The sequence below is a fragment of the Poecilia formosa genome, unplaced genomic scaffold (genome assembly GCF_000485575.1).
Source record: "Poecilia formosa unplaced genomic scaffold, Poecilia_formosa-5.1.2 Scaffold357, whole genome shotgun sequence".
NCBI lineage: Eukaryota > Metazoa > Chordata > Actinopteri > Cyprinodontiformes > Poeciliidae > Poecilia > Poecilia formosa.
Window position 1 is genome coordinate 348833 of NW_006800296.1, and position 19311 is coordinate 368143.

At 38.2% G+C, this 19311-nt stretch overlaps 1 protein-coding gene across 10 annotated transcripts in view; it reads left to right on the forward strand.

Annotated features, from left to right (window-relative positions):
- The window catches only part of mark2b (MAP/microtubule affinity-regulating kinase 2b), a 61781-nt gene that overhangs the window by 21716 nt on the left and 20754 nt on the right, over window positions 1-19311 (forward strand). For 7 of the 10 annotated variants that reach the window (XM_007574585.2, XM_007574590.2, XM_016662063.1 and 4 more), the window contains 14 exons: window positions 2107-2277; window positions 3885-3938; window positions 6327-6375; window positions 6563-6628; window positions 6879-6949; window positions 7677-7733; window positions 9552-9788; window positions 11172-11291; window positions 12870-12972; window positions 13083-13195; window positions 13362-13436; window positions 14206-14263; window positions 14557-14708; window positions 16659-16753. In XM_007574585.2, the coding sequence (XP_007574647.1) occupies window positions 2107-2277; window positions 3885-3938; window positions 6327-6375; window positions 6563-6628; window positions 6879-6949; window positions 7677-7733; window positions 9552-9788; window positions 11172-11291; window positions 12870-12972; window positions 13083-13195; window positions 13362-13436; window positions 14206-14263; window positions 14557-14708; window positions 16659-16753 (1421 nt within the window). The remainder of the gene's footprint in view (window positions 1-2106; window positions 2278-3884; window positions 3939-6326; window positions 6376-6562; window positions 6629-6878; window positions 6950-7676; window positions 7734-9551; window positions 9789-11171; window positions 11292-12869; window positions 12973-13082; window positions 13196-13361; window positions 13437-14205; window positions 14264-14556; window positions 14709-16658; window positions 16754-19311) is intronic. The other 3 variants (XM_007574588.2, XM_007574594.2, XM_007574595.2) reach the window with 1 other exon arrangement.

Sequence of the window (19311 nt, forward strand, 5' to 3'; positions counted from 1 at the left end):
ACACACACACACACACACACACACACACACACACACACACACACACACGCACAATTGCCGTGACCCTTTCCTGGAGTTGAAACCCAATCACAGTTGCCAGCCATGCAAAACTTGCCAGCACAGCAAGGTTTTGTTTTCTTTTTCCAGCGTGGGTTTGAGATGAAGGGCCTACTGTCTACTGCAGGATCAGCTAAAGTTATTTTAGTTTATATTTGTCTTTATAGAATGTCTTAAAATATTTTGATCTTTGATAGAGTAAGAACCAAACTGCTCCTGAGGATGTACATTCACTGCTTTCAGACTAGGGGTGGGCATTTATCGTATCATTTATCATGATAAATGTCTTAATAATTTTGACTTATTGTTGTCGCGATAAATATTCCACTTAACATGTCCTTATTGTCAGAATTGATAGTTTTATTATTTTCTCTGCTGTTTGTTCAACAAAAGCATCAATAAATATAAATAAATTTGAAAATGCAGTCCCAGTGTGATTCAAATCACAGCACAGCAAGTGTCACAGCAATTGTGGAGCTGGAATTGCTGTGACAAACAATCCCGGCCGTACAGTCACCTAAAAAAGAATAGTTTTTATCCTCACTTTTATTGTTGCAATTGTGCCGCAAAGTATTGTGATAAAACTTTAAGTCCGTATTACCCACCCCTATTTCGGACAATTCACACTCAGAAGACCAACAACTTTTTACATTTGAATTCATTTTGTGTGGAACATAATTTCATTTTAAAGATTAGAGGACCAAGTTGCAATTTTGTGCCAAAAATATGGTTTAGACATGTCGCATTATTTGGAAAACGAATGGCTAAATTATTCGTAATATTAAGATTTCATCTTAGTTTCATCTCAGAACTAGAGGCGCTTCAAACTTGTAACCAAGCTGCAACACTTCAGACGTGTGGTGGACAATATGGACTTTTATCATGATATATTGTGGTACCATTGTCATAAGTGACGATAAGAACTACTTTCCTTCTTTTTTAGGTACGTCTAAAACTGCGTGTAAGAGCAATCACCACCAAACATCAATATTGCTCTTGAAAAACATATAAAGAAATATGATTTGTATCACTAAAACTGCTAGATCCTATTTTCAGATTTACTGGTATTAATTGGTGCTCTCATTGAACAGAGAAAATGGCAATCCCAACAATACGGACACATTTTCTAAAAAAAAAAAAAAAAAATTGTAATTAATTATGAAAGCAATACAAAGTAAATGACACGATACAATAAATGACTTCCGTCTGGACTCAGACCTGTCCTCATACTTGAGGTTTTTTGAGTCTGGAATATTTTGAGCAGTCTTTATTGCGTGTAACCAGGGAAAAGCAAGCCAAGTCAATAAATAGAAACCCACATTTTCTGTGCTCATAAAACTTTCTTCACGCTAGCTGTAGCTTCATGATAATGGCCACACAGATGTCTCAAACTGAATTATTTATTACCCTTAAGAGGTCCTTTGAAATCCTATTACGTTTGTTGCTAAGGGTTGAAATCTGCAGAATCTCTTTGAGAATCTTTAAAGGTGACTATGTTGACATTATTCCCTACATTTATTAGACCCTCATCCCCCCCAAATAATCCAAACTAAACATAGTTTTCCAGAAATAGTAGAATCCTAGACACTTTTTAATGAGATACAGACTTGATGTCAGTAGCAACGGTCCTCTTCAAAAATCGGTACATTTTCATATTCATCCGTTAATCCTTATTTTCAACCCCACAAGGTTTGGAAAAATGTCAAAGCAGTTCAGTTTCACACTACCTGTTTAAACTGGGAGGCTTATGATGTTCATGTTGTTTAATGAACAGGTAAAGAAATCACTGCTTTTACACATTTAAGCAAGGTTGTAACTTTAGTCAAAGTTAGCATTAGCATCTGAACCCACCCACCCCCCAAAAAAACCAAAAAAAAAACCATCTGGATCAAAAACAGATCCACCATTGAACAATCAATTATCATATAGACTTTTGTTTAACATATTCAGGATTACATAAAGTAAGCCTGCGATTTCGTTTTCGTCTGCATGTCTGTTCATATTCACATCCCATTGCACCGCCTAACTCTTCCTCATCTGCTTCTGCAGGAGCAGAAGTCTTCAACTGGTCGATACAGCATGTCGCGATGTCCGAACTCGGGGTCCACGGCCACGTCAGACGAACAGCCGCACATCGGCAACTACCGGTTACTGAAAACCATCGGCAAAGGCAACTTCGCCAAGGTCAAACTGGCACGACACGTCCTCACGTCAAAAGAGGTGAGCATTTAAAACACGCTCCTCCTGCAAATCGCTTCGTTGGGATCATCTGGTTTTATGATTGTTTTTACTTGAATTGATTTTAAGCCACAATCTGTGTTGTTTAGAAAAAATATCTAATTATCATTGGTGAATAATCCATTTTAGGTATGACTTGTCTGCTTTATTTTTAGAGTCAAAGAGGAAATAACATTTTCAGTTTCGAATCGTTACTTATAAAACATGAGAGTTCTGCCACAGAAGTTAGTGTCAATCAGTGGTAGCATTTGAAATGTCCTGCATTATTGTGAAGAACAGATGGGAGGCATAAAGTTGCTATTGTGTCAAAGTGTTGAAAGCGTAGGAAAATCTGTAAAAATGAGTTATCAACGATAACAGCATCAGGGATATTGGATATTAATATCAACCCAAACTTGTACATCGGTCCAAAACAAACTTTTGTTTTAGAAAACTACTTCAAAACCAAAACCAAACTCCTTTATGTCTTTTTGTGATATAAATGACATTAATGAATCCAAACCTGACAATTTGATGTCTTATCTCAGCAAATATTGTAAAATAAAACCAAAAAAATCCTACAAGGCTGAGCTTTATTTGATGCTATGGTTAAAGTAGGAGTTGATGGTTGATGTTTGGCTGAGTCCTCAGTGTTGGACTGGATTCCTGGTTGCTAAGGATACCGACGGGCTCTCAGACTTGGTACAGAGCAAGTTTGATCTGATCTGAAGCTTTGCACAGCTTTTTGTGCATCAGCTGCTGCAGATTGTATCAGCGCTGTGAGGCTGAACAGAGAAGCCCAAGTCTTTCTGGTTTCCTCCGAATCACAGCTGTGATGTAAGGTGGCGGTCTGTCCCTTTAAGAGGTAAAATCTGAGCCTGTGTTGGACTCCGGTCCAATGCCCAGTTGAGTCAGCTGTTGATTTTTTTTTTTCCCTTTCTATCCTATGTGTGAGAGAGTGCAGTGGGCGGGCTCTGTCAATATGTGACAGCCTTGTGCCTGACACCCTGATAACGCCCCACGTGACCTCCTGGCACACAAAGAAAACAAGGGAGTCAGACAGGCACAACCAGAAAGAGGACTGAAAGGAAGACGTTGGTTGACAGAAATATCAGGCAGAAGTAGACCTCCCTGTTCTGTTTCCTTCTGAAGAGCTGATTCTTTGTTGCCCTGCCTTTGTGCTCGGCTCTTTTGTTCTTGTGCAGCTCTCACTTGAAATCCCTCCCATTTCTCAATTTTGTTTAGTTTTCTCCTCCCGTTTCATTCCTTTTTCATCTTTGTCTCCTTTGGTGGATTATAAACTGTAGACCTGATTATTGGTTAGAGCCAAAATCATCCTTCATCCCCTCGTGTGTGTGTGTGCGTGCGTGCGCACGCGTGTGTGTGTGTTTCTCTCTGTTTTGTCTTATTATGCAACCGTGTTGTGCTGTGGTTGTGCTCATGCTGCAGGACTGTATCGTTCCAGCGATATGTGTCTGAAAAGATAACAGTGTGGGTCTATTTGTGTGTGCTCTGCTGTCACAGAATGGGATTTCTAAGTGAGATTCAACAGTGTAATAAATGGAAAGAAAGGCGCAATGATCAGCTCACACATTTTGTTTTGCTTCCAGGTGGCTGTAAAGATAATAGATAAGACGCAGCTCAACTCCTCCAGTTTGCAAAAGGTGGGTCTCCATAAACTCCCCCGACACACACACACACACACACACACACACACACACACACACACACACACACACACACANCTTTTCCCTTTTTTCTCAGAAGTCACTCTTCCTGCCCCACATGTCCTCCTTTCTCCCTCTCTGCTCGACTTGTCTGAAGTGGTCCAGTTTTCAGAGAGAGTTTTAATTACGGGAAACAAGCTGCAATTACTTCCTTTGATCGTGGCAGGGTGGGGTCTGTCCACTTAAACAGACACGGCCCAGCCTCACGCGCAAACACACACACACACACGCACGCACACACACACACCATGTGCTCCTCTAACGTCTCCATCCACCGACGCAGGCCATAAAATAGACACTTGTATCCAAATACAGACACCAGGCACAAAATGTAGAGGCAGCACAGTGGTGGAGATGAAGTAAATCATTTACAGTAAGTCACATGGCTCCTGCAGATGCAGTTAAGTCCTGTAGTTGATGAACTAGATCGACCGTCGTCTCCTAATCGGAGAAATAAAAATGGTGATAGTGGGGGGGGGTTTTTTGTGGCTTGTGGCATAAAGTTAAATATTTATTTAAAAACAAAGGAATGTTCAGTTAAAACAGATGTTTTTACTTAAATATTTTTAATCTCTTCATTTAGTAAGCAGCCTTAATTTGAACGTTTAGTCAACTGGGTTTACCATTGCATGTACAATGGCTGCTGGAAAAGACAAGCGTTTTGTTGTTGACTTGCCATCCAGAAACCACTTGCTGCATTTTTGTTGATTGTGCAGGAGGCTCCACTTCGGCTTTTCAAATATATTTGGTTGCACATCTACACATCTGTTTGCAGCCATTATTATATGCCAGTGTAAACCTGTTCCAGGAGGCATAAAAGGTCTGAAGTAACAGGTTCTCCATTCATCTCCATTTAGAGAAAAGCAACCCCTTATCACGATACTGCCACCACCATGTTTCACTTTGGGCATGGTGTGTATAGGTAGCTTCTGGCAGAATGTGCCAAAAAGTGAAAATGTTGATGATGTCTTCACACATTTTCAAGGCATCATTTAAAAAATGTTTCACAGACTTTGGTTTGGAATTGATCATTTGTTTTTAGAGTGTTATGTACTGAAAAAAGAGAATGTTGTTCCAGTTAAATTGCTGAAATTGGTCAAAAGTAATTGAATTAAGTTTATCCAAGTTAATTTATTTGTTTAAACTAACAACTCAATAAACTTGGATAACCTTAAATTAATTACTTGTGACCAGTTAATATATTTAAATTGGATCATCTGTTCACTTTTTTTAGTGTGCATGATGACTCAATGCATATTAACAAAGCAAAGAGCTTTATTGACTTCAAAAGATGCCTTATATAACACACAATTTCACTTTTATTCATGCCTTGGCACGTAATTATCACCCAGCTTAATTACAGTATAGTTGTATCATAAAGGAGCACACCAGATATTATCCTATCGCTCTAATTAGCAGACTGATTACTATAAAAGAGGGCAGATGGCCTTGATATCACATTGGTTACCTTCCAGGATTGTAACATTTAAATTTTAGACCTGCGGTCAGGGAAAGCCTCAGATCTTTTCCCACATTGGGAACTAGTCAGTTCTTAAAAACTGGGTGGATAAGTGGTAGCCAGCAACTTGTGATCAGCTCAAAACGCCAAGAAGGCCTGAAGAGATTGATACCTGTTACATCTGGATGAGCAGCAGATGTTCTGGACATGACTTAAATCTTAAGGGTTTTTTTCTTCTTTTTATTAAAAATCTATGAAACTTATCTTTAATTTTTCTTTACTAGTTCACCGAAACTGAATGGATCACACAGATTACAGAAAATGTCACTTGTTTGTCCAAAAAAAGTCATTTTAGCTACATTTTTATTTTATTTTTTCTGATTGTAAGTTAATAAATTCAAGTCAAACATTACTGGGTTTTATTGACTCGTTTACAGCAGATGATACAAGCAGCATAGCTTGAATCTTGAGCGACTCTTCTTCCACCCTATGTCTATAAACAGGAACTAGATGTTTGCTTTCTTTTTCTCTCCTGCAAATTTTTCCATTATAGCCATCCTGGAAAGCCTGGAAAACTCTGGAATTAGTCAAGAACCATCCGCATTTGGATTAGCATAAAAAAAAGAAAAATGTTTTTGTCTTTATCCACTGCCCAGTTACCTCTCCATCCATTGTTAACTTTCATCTTTTATACTTTTAAAAATCTGTTAAATAGTCTGAGAACCCTGGAGGTTTGTGCCTGGATGATGATTAGTTTGAACCGCAGATTTAAATGAATCGATGTGGAGAAAACAAGCGGATCAGACAGTCGTGCGCCGTCGCTCTGTGTTGCTGATTGACGACTTGTTTGTCTGTGTTTGCCGCAGCTGTTTCGGGAGGTGAGGATCATGAAGATGCTGAACCATCCCAACATAGGTGAGTCACCCTGAAGCACCACGGTCCGTTCTGTCGTCAATCGCTGAGAAATGACCACGCCTGATTGATCTTTGAAGGTCATGACGTCTACTTTAGAGAGAGTCTACATCCTGTACTTTTTTTTTTGTTTATCTTCTCTCTTGTCCTCCTTTTTTTAAAAATAGTTTTTTCTTTTTTCTGCCTCCAGTCAAGCTCTTTGAGGTGATAGAGACGGAGAAGACTTTGTACCTGGTAATGGAGTACGCCAGCGGAGGTAAGCACATGTCTCTGGGAAATTATTGACCCAGCAGCTTGGATCTCTGCGCGTTACGTAACCAGCTATCTAACAGAAAGTAATTAATGTTTTGGGCTGTTCCCTCCTCTGAATCAGGGCTGGGATTAAGGGTTTAGTCTTTTACCCATTGAAAAAATAAGTCTAAAAAGAACAGGACATCTCAACTGTACAGCTTTTGGTTGCAGCACTAAATCTGTTTGCCTTATTTTTTTTTTTTTCTCTCTCTCAGGAGAGGTCTTTGATTATCTGGTGGCCCACGGCAGGATGAAGGAAAAAGAAGCACGTGCCAAATTCAGACAGGTGAAGATCCTTGTGTCTGAGATGTTGTTTTATCTTGGTTTCCTTTAAAGGAAACGACAGCGCCTTGTGAAGTATTCATTCTCAAATCCTTTCATATTTAATCAACAAACGTCCATAGCTTTTAATGGTAATTTGATATTTTGGATTTTGTTTAGGGGCTTGGAATTAAAAAGGGAACGAATGCAAGTTCACACCACACATTTCAGATGTTTAGTTTGTAAAAAATAAATATTTTATCATCTTGATTCCACGTCCCAGTTTTTTAAGTTTTGTTGTCTATAACAAATCGGGGTTCCTACTAAATTTGGAAAAGTCTAGGATTTGAATTCACAGTTTTTCAAGTCTGAATACAAAAAAGGAAAATATCTGTATGTTCTGTATTCCAGAATACTGATCCCTAAAAAGTCTTTAGGGATCAGATATTCCTAAAATTAAATCTCCAAAAACAAAATTGGATGAATTGATAAATTCAATGTATCGCCCTAGTTCTAGAGGTATGAATACTTTTGCAAGACGCTGTCCAGGAAATGGCGTTGCATGAATTCAAGCTCTTTTTTTAAGCGACATTTCTGTGGCAAACCTTGAGTCCATTCTTGTTCCTCATAAATGCTTCCTGATTAATTCCTAATGAAGCATTCTGCCGTTTACTTAATTATGCAACTCTTTCACCCTGAACGTCTTGTTGTCCTCTCTCTCTCTCCCTTCCACCCACTCTGTCACCCTCCAGATTGTGTCAGCAGTGCAGTATTGTCATCAGAAATGTATAGTACACAGAGACCTCAAGGTGAGCACACACACACACACACACACACACACACACACACACACACACACACGTTACTGAACAAGCCTTTTTCTGTGTGAAAAGAAGCATCCCCGTCTCTCTGAACACATTAAGCCTCATATGATTTTAATTTTGGATTAAGCGCTGCCCCCCGCCCCTCCACCAAGTGGCCCTGAGCTTAACAACAAAGATGATATAACCTCTCCGTGTTCTCGTCCACGTCTCTCTTTTTGATCGCCACGTTTTGTGCGTTTTAGGAAAATTGTTTGGGTTATTTCTGTTTGATTCACAGAATTTGGGGGCAAAACCTCCGCCGCAGCTTTGCACACGCTGATCCGAGCCTCGGGGTCGTTTCAGTTCATCATATTATGGCGCTTTTTAAATCCTCTTATTGTGCCAGAAGGCAGACGTGTAGACATTATCGTGATTACTGCCACGATAACCTGAAAGAAACCCCCCTCCGCCCCACACTGAGACAAAACTCAACGTTTTGCTTTTGAAGAATGTTGAGTCTCCTAAAACTAAAAGGGTATGAAGTGATTTCTGGTTTTCTGAACTTTATAATCGTTAAAAGAAACAAAACCAAAATAATGCAGAAAATATGAAGATTTATTTAAAGCTGAGAATGTTTATTATGTGATATTTTTCTTGTCCTGAACTATATTTTAGATCAACTAATGATTATTTTAGTTATTGATTTTTCTGATAATGAATCGGATAAAAACAATTGGCACAGCAGGTTCTTAATACAATGCCAGAAATGCATTAAAAAAATGCAAGTACACAAATCAGCTGTTCTACTTTTATATATAAATGATCATTTCTCAATTAACTTATGTTGAAATTTAGTAAAACTACCAACAGAGTGAGGTTTTTAGACAGAAATTATATGTAAAACAGCATGTTTGTCACCTTTGCTAACTTTTTTTTTTTTTAATTCAATCAGTGATTAAATCTTCCTTTTTACACCATCTATTGAAAGAACCTGCTTGCGCTCATTCTGACTTTATATTTCGTAATATTTGACTTAATATTTCATCCCTTTTTTTGGTTTTAATTTTATAAATCAGTTGGTCTCTTCACACACATCCATATTCATTAGCATTAAAACAACAAGTCAGCATAAATAAAGTCTTAGTCATGTTGTTCTCAAAGTAATTGGATCAAGTTAGAAATGTTTTTTTGTGCCACAGTTTTGTAGTAATGGTGCGAAACCTCAGTGTGATTGACGGGTCTCCCCACCAGAATCCCACCCGGCGCCGTTTAAAGGAGCAGAAATTGCTCTCATTCCTTTTGGGGCTCAGAGCTCTGAGACGATGTCCGTTTTGTAGTTAACGCTCATTCACCCAGAAACGCACAGAAGCTGCCGAGCATTCAGAGCGAGTGAAAAGGAGAGCACACCTGTTGCTAGGCAACCCAGCCTCCTTACTCGGTGGTTCACTTCAGGCTTAAAGATAAAAAGGCGCACATGAAGGTACAAGCACCGGCAGCTCACTTTGCCTCAGACCATCACTTTGAAAGCACGTGTTTGATCCAACATCATCATCATCATTATTATTATTATCATTATTATTATTATTATTATTACTATAGTTTTTAAACTCATTTGCAAGACAGTGAGACTCTCTCTGTTGTTGCAGTTTGCATGAAAAACGAAGAATAAAAGATTTAGTCTAAATAAATCATTCAGATGAAGCAGAGCAAGCTTAATTTCCAGCTCGATGCACTTTTTTGGACAAACGAACCCTCTTCTGTGCCTCACTTTTTGGTCCATCTGTCTCCTCCTCCTCCTCTGTTCCCACGCCTCTCTGACTGCAGGCAGAAAACCTGCTGCTGGACGCAGATATGAACATCAAGATAGCAGATTTTGGCTTCAGTAATGAGTTTACGTTGGGGAACAAGCTGGACACGTTCTGCGGCTCCCCGCCCTACGCCGCTCCAGAGCTCTTCCAGGGCAAGAAGTACGACGGGCCCGAAGTGGACGTCTGGAGCCTGGGGGTCATCCTCTACACGCTGGTCAGCGGCTCGCTGCCCTTCGATGGACAAAACCTCAAGGTTGGGACGGGAAGACTTTTTTTTGTGTGTGTGTTTTCTGTGCGTTACACAATCAGTCGTCTGCATTTGGTGGGCGGTTGCTGCATTTATCAGGCTACTTTCTGCTCCGTTTGGCCCAATAAATCCAAAATGAAGAGCAAACTGAATAAAGGGCCGGACACATTTTTAAAATAAATTAGTCTTCATCGCAGTAGCACGCTGCAAAACACAAAATATTACCAAGTATTTGTCCAGTTTCTAGTGCAAACATCTTTGTGCAACTGAAATAAGACAAAAGACACAAGTATCTTTTCAGCAAGATATAAGAGTTTATTTTCAGTAAATAATTCCTTAATAATGAAGAAAAAGTTCTTGTTCCATTGGCGCATTATTTCACTTAAAAGGCATTTTTCCAATGTTATAAGTGAAATAATTTGCTAGTGGAATTTGAACTTTTTTTCATCAATATTAACGAATGATTGACCTTAAAACAAACTCCTATATCTTACTGAAAAGTTACTGACAAGTAACTTTATACTTATTTCAAGTGTACTAATATATTTGCACTTGAAAATAGACCAAAATAATGCAAAATTTCACTTTGAAAAATGTAGACACTTTAAATTTTTCTGTTTAAGTGTGAACATTTTTCACTTTCAGAAAAAGTTCAATAAATCCTATTAACACAGATATAGTAACTGATGGTATTTTTACCCAGTAGCATTTTGTTGAACATTTACTTATTAATCAAAAATAACAACAAAAAGAAAAAAAACAACCACAAACAAAAAAAAAACAGAAAAAGATCAACAAACACTTAATGTTGGTTATAATTAAAAATACAAATTGATGACATTTTAATATTTTACTTTACTTTTTTTAATCATCAGTTTGTGTGAATTTGTATTTGTATTCCATGACTTTGTGCCACATAAACATGACATAACGGTGACCTTGAGTTTCACTTCCTGCTGTTGACCACATGTGGGTTCGAAGATGCACCATCTAGGCTCGTGTGGATTCTAGTTGTAGCTGCATATTTAACAATAATAATAAGAAAAAAAACTCGCTTGAATCTTTCTAATTTTACTTTCTTGGTTCTTTTCAGATTGTATCTAAAAGCCAGAAGATTTTAACTCTAACAGCTTCTGATTGTTTTTATTGTATGGAAGAAGAACAAAAATCAAGTAATTGTCCAAATACTCAAGCAGTACATAAAATTTTTTTTTAAAAAACTGTTTTTGAAGCGACTTCTTTTTGTCTTCTACTTGGACAGATTCCCTTGTTTCTTTTCAAGTAAACACAACTTTTAAGGCCCGTCTGGACAGACCTGACTGCCAGGTTAAAGATGGACTAAATATGTTGAATTAACCCTTAACCTTTGATGCTCTTGTTGCTGTGCAGGAGTTGAGAGAGCGTGTGCTGCGTGGTAAATACAGGATTCCTTTCTACATGTCTACCGACTGTGAGAACTTGCTGAAGAAGTTCCTGATCCTAAACCCTTCCAAAAGAGGAAGCCTCGAGGTATGCAGACATGCACTAATTTAAAAAGCACAAAACACACAGCGACTGCAGCAGTAAACAGGAAATCCCACTAATCGTGACTATTAAACATATTACATAAAGCTGAATTATTATTAACCACTGCATAGAACCAGTTTTTGTTGCACACATGTGTTGTGGTAAACCTAGATTGTTTCATCAGCTGCATGTGACTTTGTTACTAAAGTGTAAAGTGATTTTTAAAGGCAAACTGAGTACAAACTAGGTTCAGTTTTATGTCACTTTTTTGCTGCTACTAACTGGAAAACAGCAGGACTTTTGTTCCAAGAACAAAATGAAGGAGGGGAAATGATTCTGATTTCATTTTAAAGCTTTTTTTTGTAATGACAGCAGCTTTGAGGCATTTAGGTTCACACAAAGATTAAAAAAAAGAAGTATTAAGAATGTAGACAGAGTTTTTATGGGCGCTTGAATTTCAGTTAGGTGCTTTAAAGGTTTGAAGTGTAATTGATTTCTGGTTCAAGTCATTGAAAGTGATTGATATTCAAACTGCACCGTTTTGTAATAAAGTGCAACTTAATGCTTGATTAAAACACTAAATGTAAAAAATGTTATTTAAAGTTGAAACAAAATATTTCCATACACCTAATAAAATTTTAAAAAAAATCACTGTCTGAAGTTAATCAACTAGTTTTTCTTTTAGATCAGTTAGAATCACCAAAATTATTTCTATTTGCTAAATCCCAGAAAAATTAGCAAGAGATTTTTTTTTCATAACTTTCTTTGTACATTATGTTGAAGCATTTAATTTGAGCAGGAAGGTCATTTATATTAGCACACTTTGTTTGGATTGTTTCAGTAATGAATATTTATGATTCCTAATGGCTCTGTGATTTATTGATCGGTGTAATTCATCATGTTTACCTTATGTTTTATACTGTAAACATGATTAAAATTGAGGGTTTTCTTTGTTTAGTTCTGACTAGTTTCTGCACAGGCTGTGTGTCAGAGACTTTTCCACACACATTTTTGTCTTAACTTTTTTTTTTTTTTTAATCTCCAAAGTGCGGTGCAGAAAAAGTTTGAGACTTACCTTACAGATGCTTGAAAGTGCTTGAATTTTACTGTGGAGGGGGAGAATGTAAGAACCACCCCGTATATAAAAACAAACAAAAACAAGCCAAATTAGGAAATGTTCTGTACATTAAGGACAAGGTTATAACTTAAACGTAATCAAGAAATGCCGTACTCCGATCTAATGAAAGTGAAAATGAGCAGCATAATAAAAAAAAATGCATAATGTTCATGTGTATTTGTGCATAAATAAAAACAATAGATTGAATATAACATATAAAACTAAAGATTTTGCAGAGGTGTGCAATTAACAATAGTGTTAGGTGAGTGAAAATGCAAATAACAGGGATTTAAACGCATGTTTTTTTGGGAGCAGTGATGGTTATGAAATCCGTCAGATACTGGGAGGAAGGGTCTGAGGTAACGCCCTATTGTGCACTTAGGATGCAGCAGTTTATTTTATCCCATTTAGCAAACCATGTCACCCTGTATGTATGTTTTTTTTGTTTTGTTTTTTTATCCCAGCAGCAGATAATGAGGGACCGATGGATGAATGTGGGCTACGAAGAGGACGAACTCAAACCCTACATCGAACCTCTACCAGATTACAAAGACCCCAGGAGAACAGGTACGTAGCAGATCCACCCATCTATTCTTCATTCCCCTTTTCACATACAGGGTTATGGTTACACAAGGAGCACAGCGTTTTAATCATGAATGATCTGCTGTTGTTTACAGAGAAAATGTTGCGGATGGGATATTCCCAAGAAGAGATCCAGGATTCTCTGCTGAACCAGAAGTACAATGAAGTGATGGCTACGTTCCTGCTTCTGGACTATAGGAACGCTGAGGTACTGACCTCTTCTCCTGCTCACACACCAACCCTCTGTTCTCTGTTTTGTTTTGTAATAGAGTGACTTAGTAACTCCTTTCAGTATTTACATAAAAACATAAGAGCACCATTAGTCTTTTTGTGTTTGTGTCTCGGTGCCTGATGATGTTTTTCCTTCTCCTCAGCTGGATGAATTACCCCTCAAAGCAAGGCCAGGAAATGATCTAAGCAACATAAATGCCCCCTCTCCACCTCACAAGGTACAAATACACATATTAATGCTGCTATTTTATTTTTTACCTCTAAATCACACCTTTCCTCTTTGTAATTTCTGAATATATGGGCATTAAAGGGACACGGAGGCTGTGGGCCGTGGCTCTTTCTATAAAAATCTGCAGTAAATCTTGATCATTCCCATTTGCATGTTTATTTGCGCAATTAGCTTAATCTTTAAAGAGATGCGTAATCTTTAATATTAGTGAAAAACTGCCATTTTAAAAAATGCTGCAAACATTTGACACAGTACAAAGTAGTTAGTTTGCTTCTTTTTTTTTTTTTTGCCTGTTTTCCCTGTCCAAGTGTTTTTATAAATATGTTTTGTTGCGATTTATAATCCATTTTATTTAATGGTTTGATAGTTTTGTTTATTTATTTTGGATATTTAAAATGTGTTCCAGTTTCTGTGTTAAATATTCTCTGGAAATTAAATGTTTCGATTTTAGGGTGTGCTTTAATAACTACAGTTAAAAATGACAATATAATTTATCGTAGTAATTTCTGGGACAATTTAAGGTCCAGCAAAATTGATCTTGACAGGCATAGTTACATACATTTTATTATTTTTAAAATTATTTTCTGTCTTTCTTTACTTAGCTTTTACTTCATCAAATCATTTCCTGCACCTGTGACATCCCATAGGAACTTCAGTTTGGTTAAAAAAACAAAAAAACAAAAAAAAACAGCAGCAGCACAATAGTTGGACAGTATTATCTCACTGTAACATCGTCATGATTTGTTCCCTCTTCACAGGTACAGCGCAGCGTGTCGTCCAACCCGAAGCCTCAGAACCGCAGAACCACTGACCAGAGTGAGGCTGGTTTTTTTATCAGAGTTCATTAAAGTTAATGTGTGAAGGGGAGAAATGTGAATTGGGACAATATTACCAGGAAATTAGCAGGTTTAGCTAGCTGGTTGTTTGGAAAACAAATTAGCTCATCTTTGTGAGTCCCTTTGGTTTTTATTCTGTCCAGTTTTATGCGTAAAGCATTTATTTTGTAGATGCATTTAGTCGTGTTGTGGAAAACATTTAAGTTGAGTATAAATCGGTGTGATCCTTGACAAACAAGCTGCAGGTCTGACGCCGACTCTGTCTTCTCCTAGGCTCCTCCTACTCGAAGAGGGGAGGTCAGTCCGACAACCGCTCTACAACAGAGGATTCTGGGAGGAAAGGCTCGTCAGGCAGCTCCACCACCAAGGTGGGGGCCAGCCCTCTGGTCTCATCGGATCGTAAAAAGAGCGCCACGCCTTCCACTGTAAGACCCGCCAAACGCTGCGCTCTAATGAAACAACGAAAAAAATTCACTACATCTATTCATTCATGTGTTTTACTTAAACAGCACAACCAGAGTACAGATGTTTTCTGTTGTTTCTTTAAAATTGCTTCAACGTTTCTACCTTAAGACGTCCACTCTACTACTTTACAACAAAATGTGAAAAACTATTTCTGAAAAAGGATTCAGGATGTTTAATGTGTCCAGTTAAAGTCTTTTTTATTTTTTTGAATTCATTCCAATGCAATCCAGTCATATGAACACATTCAGATGTAAATACAGTCCACGTTCTGATTAAAAAATGCTAGTTGGTAAATGGTTGTCTAATAAATCATGTTGTGAGACTTTAGAGGATTAATTTCTTTTAAAAAGAAAACAAACAGATTCAAATATCAGCACAGGAAGCAGACAATGAACAAAAACAGAAGCACTGAGTCAGGAATACTTTCTATGTTTCTGTCAATGGCCAGAGAATAAAACAGCTTAAAAACAAAGTAGGGCTGAAACGATTAATCATGATGAATCACTTATTGAAACAATTGTCAGCTAATTTAGTAATAAAATCATTAAGTGACTCAAAAAAAGGTGAAAGAGCAGATGGAGCAGTAATTACCCTACAATTATACAAACATTTTGCATTTAAGATGAAAAACCTTAATTGTAAATATGTTCCACCCATAAATCCTCAAGTTGCACTTTAAAATTCTGTAAGAAAAAAAAAATTAAAACTTCCAATTGTTTGAAAAATATTCAACATATCAACCTTAAACTGTATCGATAAGTCAAGTAAAAAGGGCAGAGCTTTTCACACACAGAATTCTTTTTTACCTTCCTGAAAATGATCAAGCATTTTGGGCAATAATATTTATGTATTTTTTTTTTTTCTTTAAAAAATATTATTTATTTCCATTTTTATATTGTAAAAGATGAGCTTAAATTATTAAATAAAAAATCAGCAGAGAGTGCCAGTTTCATTTATCAGATAAATTGTCAGAATAATCAATAGAATAAATGATTACTAAAAAAAACCAGTGACTGCAGCGTTGGAACAAAACACTGAGCCTGGTATGAGCCAGGAACAGTTTCTTCAGAAAGAGAGAGGACAAAATGTTACTGGCAGCAATGGCAGCTCTGTCTAAAAAGAAAAAAACTTTCTATGGGAAAGGAAAGCAAACAGAGTAGATAAAATAAGAGAAACTAAAGTAGAAGGCCATGCATACTTTCTATGAAGAGAGCAGAGAGTTTTTGGCAGCAGTGGTTCTTTCCAGTGCAAATCAATAACAATGTATAATGCAATCGACACGTGATCAATATCAGTCCAGTAGAATATTCAATCATTTCACTGGACTCTGATTCAGAACTGCACAGCATTCTGGGAGATGTAGGCAGAGGAAAGGCTTTGGCCATCTCTCTACCAGCTAAGGTAGGTTGGTGGAATCAACCAACTCGCCCAGCCTTTGGTTACCTAGCAACAACTCGCCCACCCTTTGGTTGCCTAGCAACAACCAGTTGAGTAACTTGCGCAGCAGCAGTTTCAGGTTTCACCACCATGCGTCATGACTGCTTAAAAATGGAAAACAACAACGTGGAGTGAAAACCAAACGGTCACGCAACCAATTTGGCAGTATTTCATATATTTAAAATGAAAAACCAATCAATAATTATTGATACTGACCGATAGGAAACTCTTATACCGTCATGTTTTTCAGTCATATTGTCCAGCCGTAAAATAGTTGCCCAGCTGCTTACAGAAGCATTGTATCGAGTGTAGAAATACTGGTATTTCTCTGTACTACAGTCATCAGCTGCATGACTGTAGTGCAGCCTCCAGTGTGTTTCAGTGAATTGTATCCCAATATGGAAATAAGAGTCGGACATGAAATGCGAGCAGTCGCTCCGGTTCTAACGTTTCTGTCTTCTGTCCGTCTGCAGAATAGCATCCTCTCCACCGGTACCAGCCGCAGCCGGAACTCTCCGCTGGCTGAGAGAGCCACGCTTGGCACTGGCATCCAGAACGGCAAGGACAGGTACACAAACACACCGCTTGCTCGCAAAACAACACGGTTTCTGACAGACCACGGTACAAAAACACCCGCATACAGCGATCAAAAGGCAGTTGGTACCATTTCCCCGCCGCTGCACGCCGAGCAGGAGCGCGCTCACACCGGTTTGTGAATGAAGCCGCCCCTCAGCCACGTCGCTGACTGATCCCCAGACCTTGGCTGGTGCTCCGCAGAGCGCTGCCAGCTGGCGCAGGGAGGGGTAAGCCCTCCTGGACTCCAAAATCAGGCCCTCCTGGGAATTTAGGCCAGACCTCCAGTAGATTACAGATTTCCCCCATGATGCTGACATGGAGGCCCGGCAGTCAGAGCGGGCAGTTCGAGGGAACTGGACGGTAAAAGGAATCACAAGTCTGTAATATTAGGCTATAAAACCGGCTTCCCATGTTCTTCCTCTGGGATTGGGATACTCCCTCTCATTTTACTCTTCTAAATTTAGCTCACGCTTCAAACTCTTCCTTCTCAGTTGCTTCAGACTTTTCCAGTTTGGACAAAAAAAAAAAGTATTTTGTCTGCACTGGAACTACAAATTGATGATTGAAAGCAAATATTTGCCCAAATCGTCATTAAATTTTCCATTTCCCAACTCACTCATGTCCTCACACGCAGCTCATGCTTAACCAGCCATACGCTTTGTGTGCTTTCTCATGAGCTTCAAACATTAAGCCAAAACATAATCCCAACTGCGACGGTGTCATGGTTCATAACTGCTTTATTACTGTTCATGTTGTCGTTCTCAAATGACCCCTCTCGGTGCCAGCAGCGCTTTATCTACCGTAGCAGAAATTGAGCTGAATCTGTGCTCAGGGACTGACACATCTAAACATTTTCCACAGATTTTTGTCTTCTGATTCAGTGCTGCCTGGTGATGAAGGGCTCATTTCAGAGCTCATTGCTTTGTGTTTTTAAAGTCATGTGGGTCTAATTAGCTATGCTAGTTTCTGCTAACACAGTGGGGTTATCATCTGCTTTGTTTTTGAAGTTGCATTTGTTTGATTATCATTAATGCTTTTGAAGTTTGGGCTTTTTTTTTTTTTTATTATTTTTTTACTTGTCTTACTCCTCCCACTGTCTCTCTCATCTTCATTCTCCCTCTCAACTTTTCTAATGTTCTTAATTTGGTTGTTTTTTATCTTTGTCTGAGCGCTTATCCCTCTGGTCTCCAAGTCTTACTTTTCTCTGACTCCTCCTTTCTTGGCTTCCTTTAGTCCTCCTTGTCTTAATATTAATCTTTCGCCCCATTTCTACATTCCCTCGCTCTCTGTTTGAGATTAGCACCACTAGTGGAATATTAACCCTCTCCTTAATTTGTGTGGTCGGTGTTTATAGGCTTACGCAGCTTTAAACATAGTCATGGTAAAACGAAAGTACACCCACTCTCAGTTCTAGCTTTTTTCCTTCATATCAGGACCTAATGAAATGATCCGGTCTTAAATCTAACCGCTGTATTAAAAATACGCAGCAGCTTACTTTCTGTATATGAAACAAGAATGAATGTGTTTAAAACTAAATTAAACTCCATTTAGGAGAACCAGCTTGGATATAGTCAATTTCTTGGCAACTATTCACACAAGTATCCAATAGTGCATATTTTTCTACTAGCTAAACTACATTTTTCTAATTGTTTCTAATTGTTCTAATTGAGGAAGTGCTGTTCACAAATTTGACCGTTTAACATGCTAGCTGGAGCTTGGACTTTATGGCTGTGTTCACACAGCAGGCAAATGGGACCCACATCAATTCTGACATTTTCTACCCCAAAAAGTCCAATTTGTGCCTCTTCTATATGTGGTACTAAATCGGTTATATATCTGATTGTTTTTGAAGCGTTTGCAGCCAAAAAGCTCATGTTGGCTTAACTGTTTTCATCATGTTGGCTTACACTAGCATGTTCAATAAACCCGATCTGTTCATTGAGACAACGTTTTAGTTTTGAAGACAAAATTAGCTTAAAAGCTAATGCTAGCTAATGCTACAACCCAGACGCGGTAAATCCAGATGTAAAGACTAGCTGAAAAATATAAATATGAAAAATATGAAGGAAGTCTGTCACTGCAGTCATAGTGCTCACTACTTCTCTATAAAAACTGCAGTCAATTCTCCACAAGAGGTCACTGCTATTGTGCTTTCTTTTCTTTTATTAGCTTCTTTTGTTTCATGATTTTGTGAATCGTTGCTGAATAAACTTTAAATCGATACACAAACACTACGTCCATTATTACCCCCATAAACATGCACTGCTGTGCGACGTCAACGTTCTTCTTCTTCACGTGCGCGTCGCTTTTGGGTCGCAAACTATTCATACACAAGTCTGATTTAGTAGCATGAACAACTATTAAAATGAAAAATTTTATTTTTGCAAAAAATTAGAATTGCTCATCAACACCTGCTGTTGGATCATAGCTTTAGTTGTCTGTAAATCACTTTATAACCCTTCCCAGATTGATAGCAGTGAAGCCATTGCTGATGCCTCTCCGGCCTGGCATTGTGTTAAAACACAGCGGCGGCACACTTTAGAGCTGAAA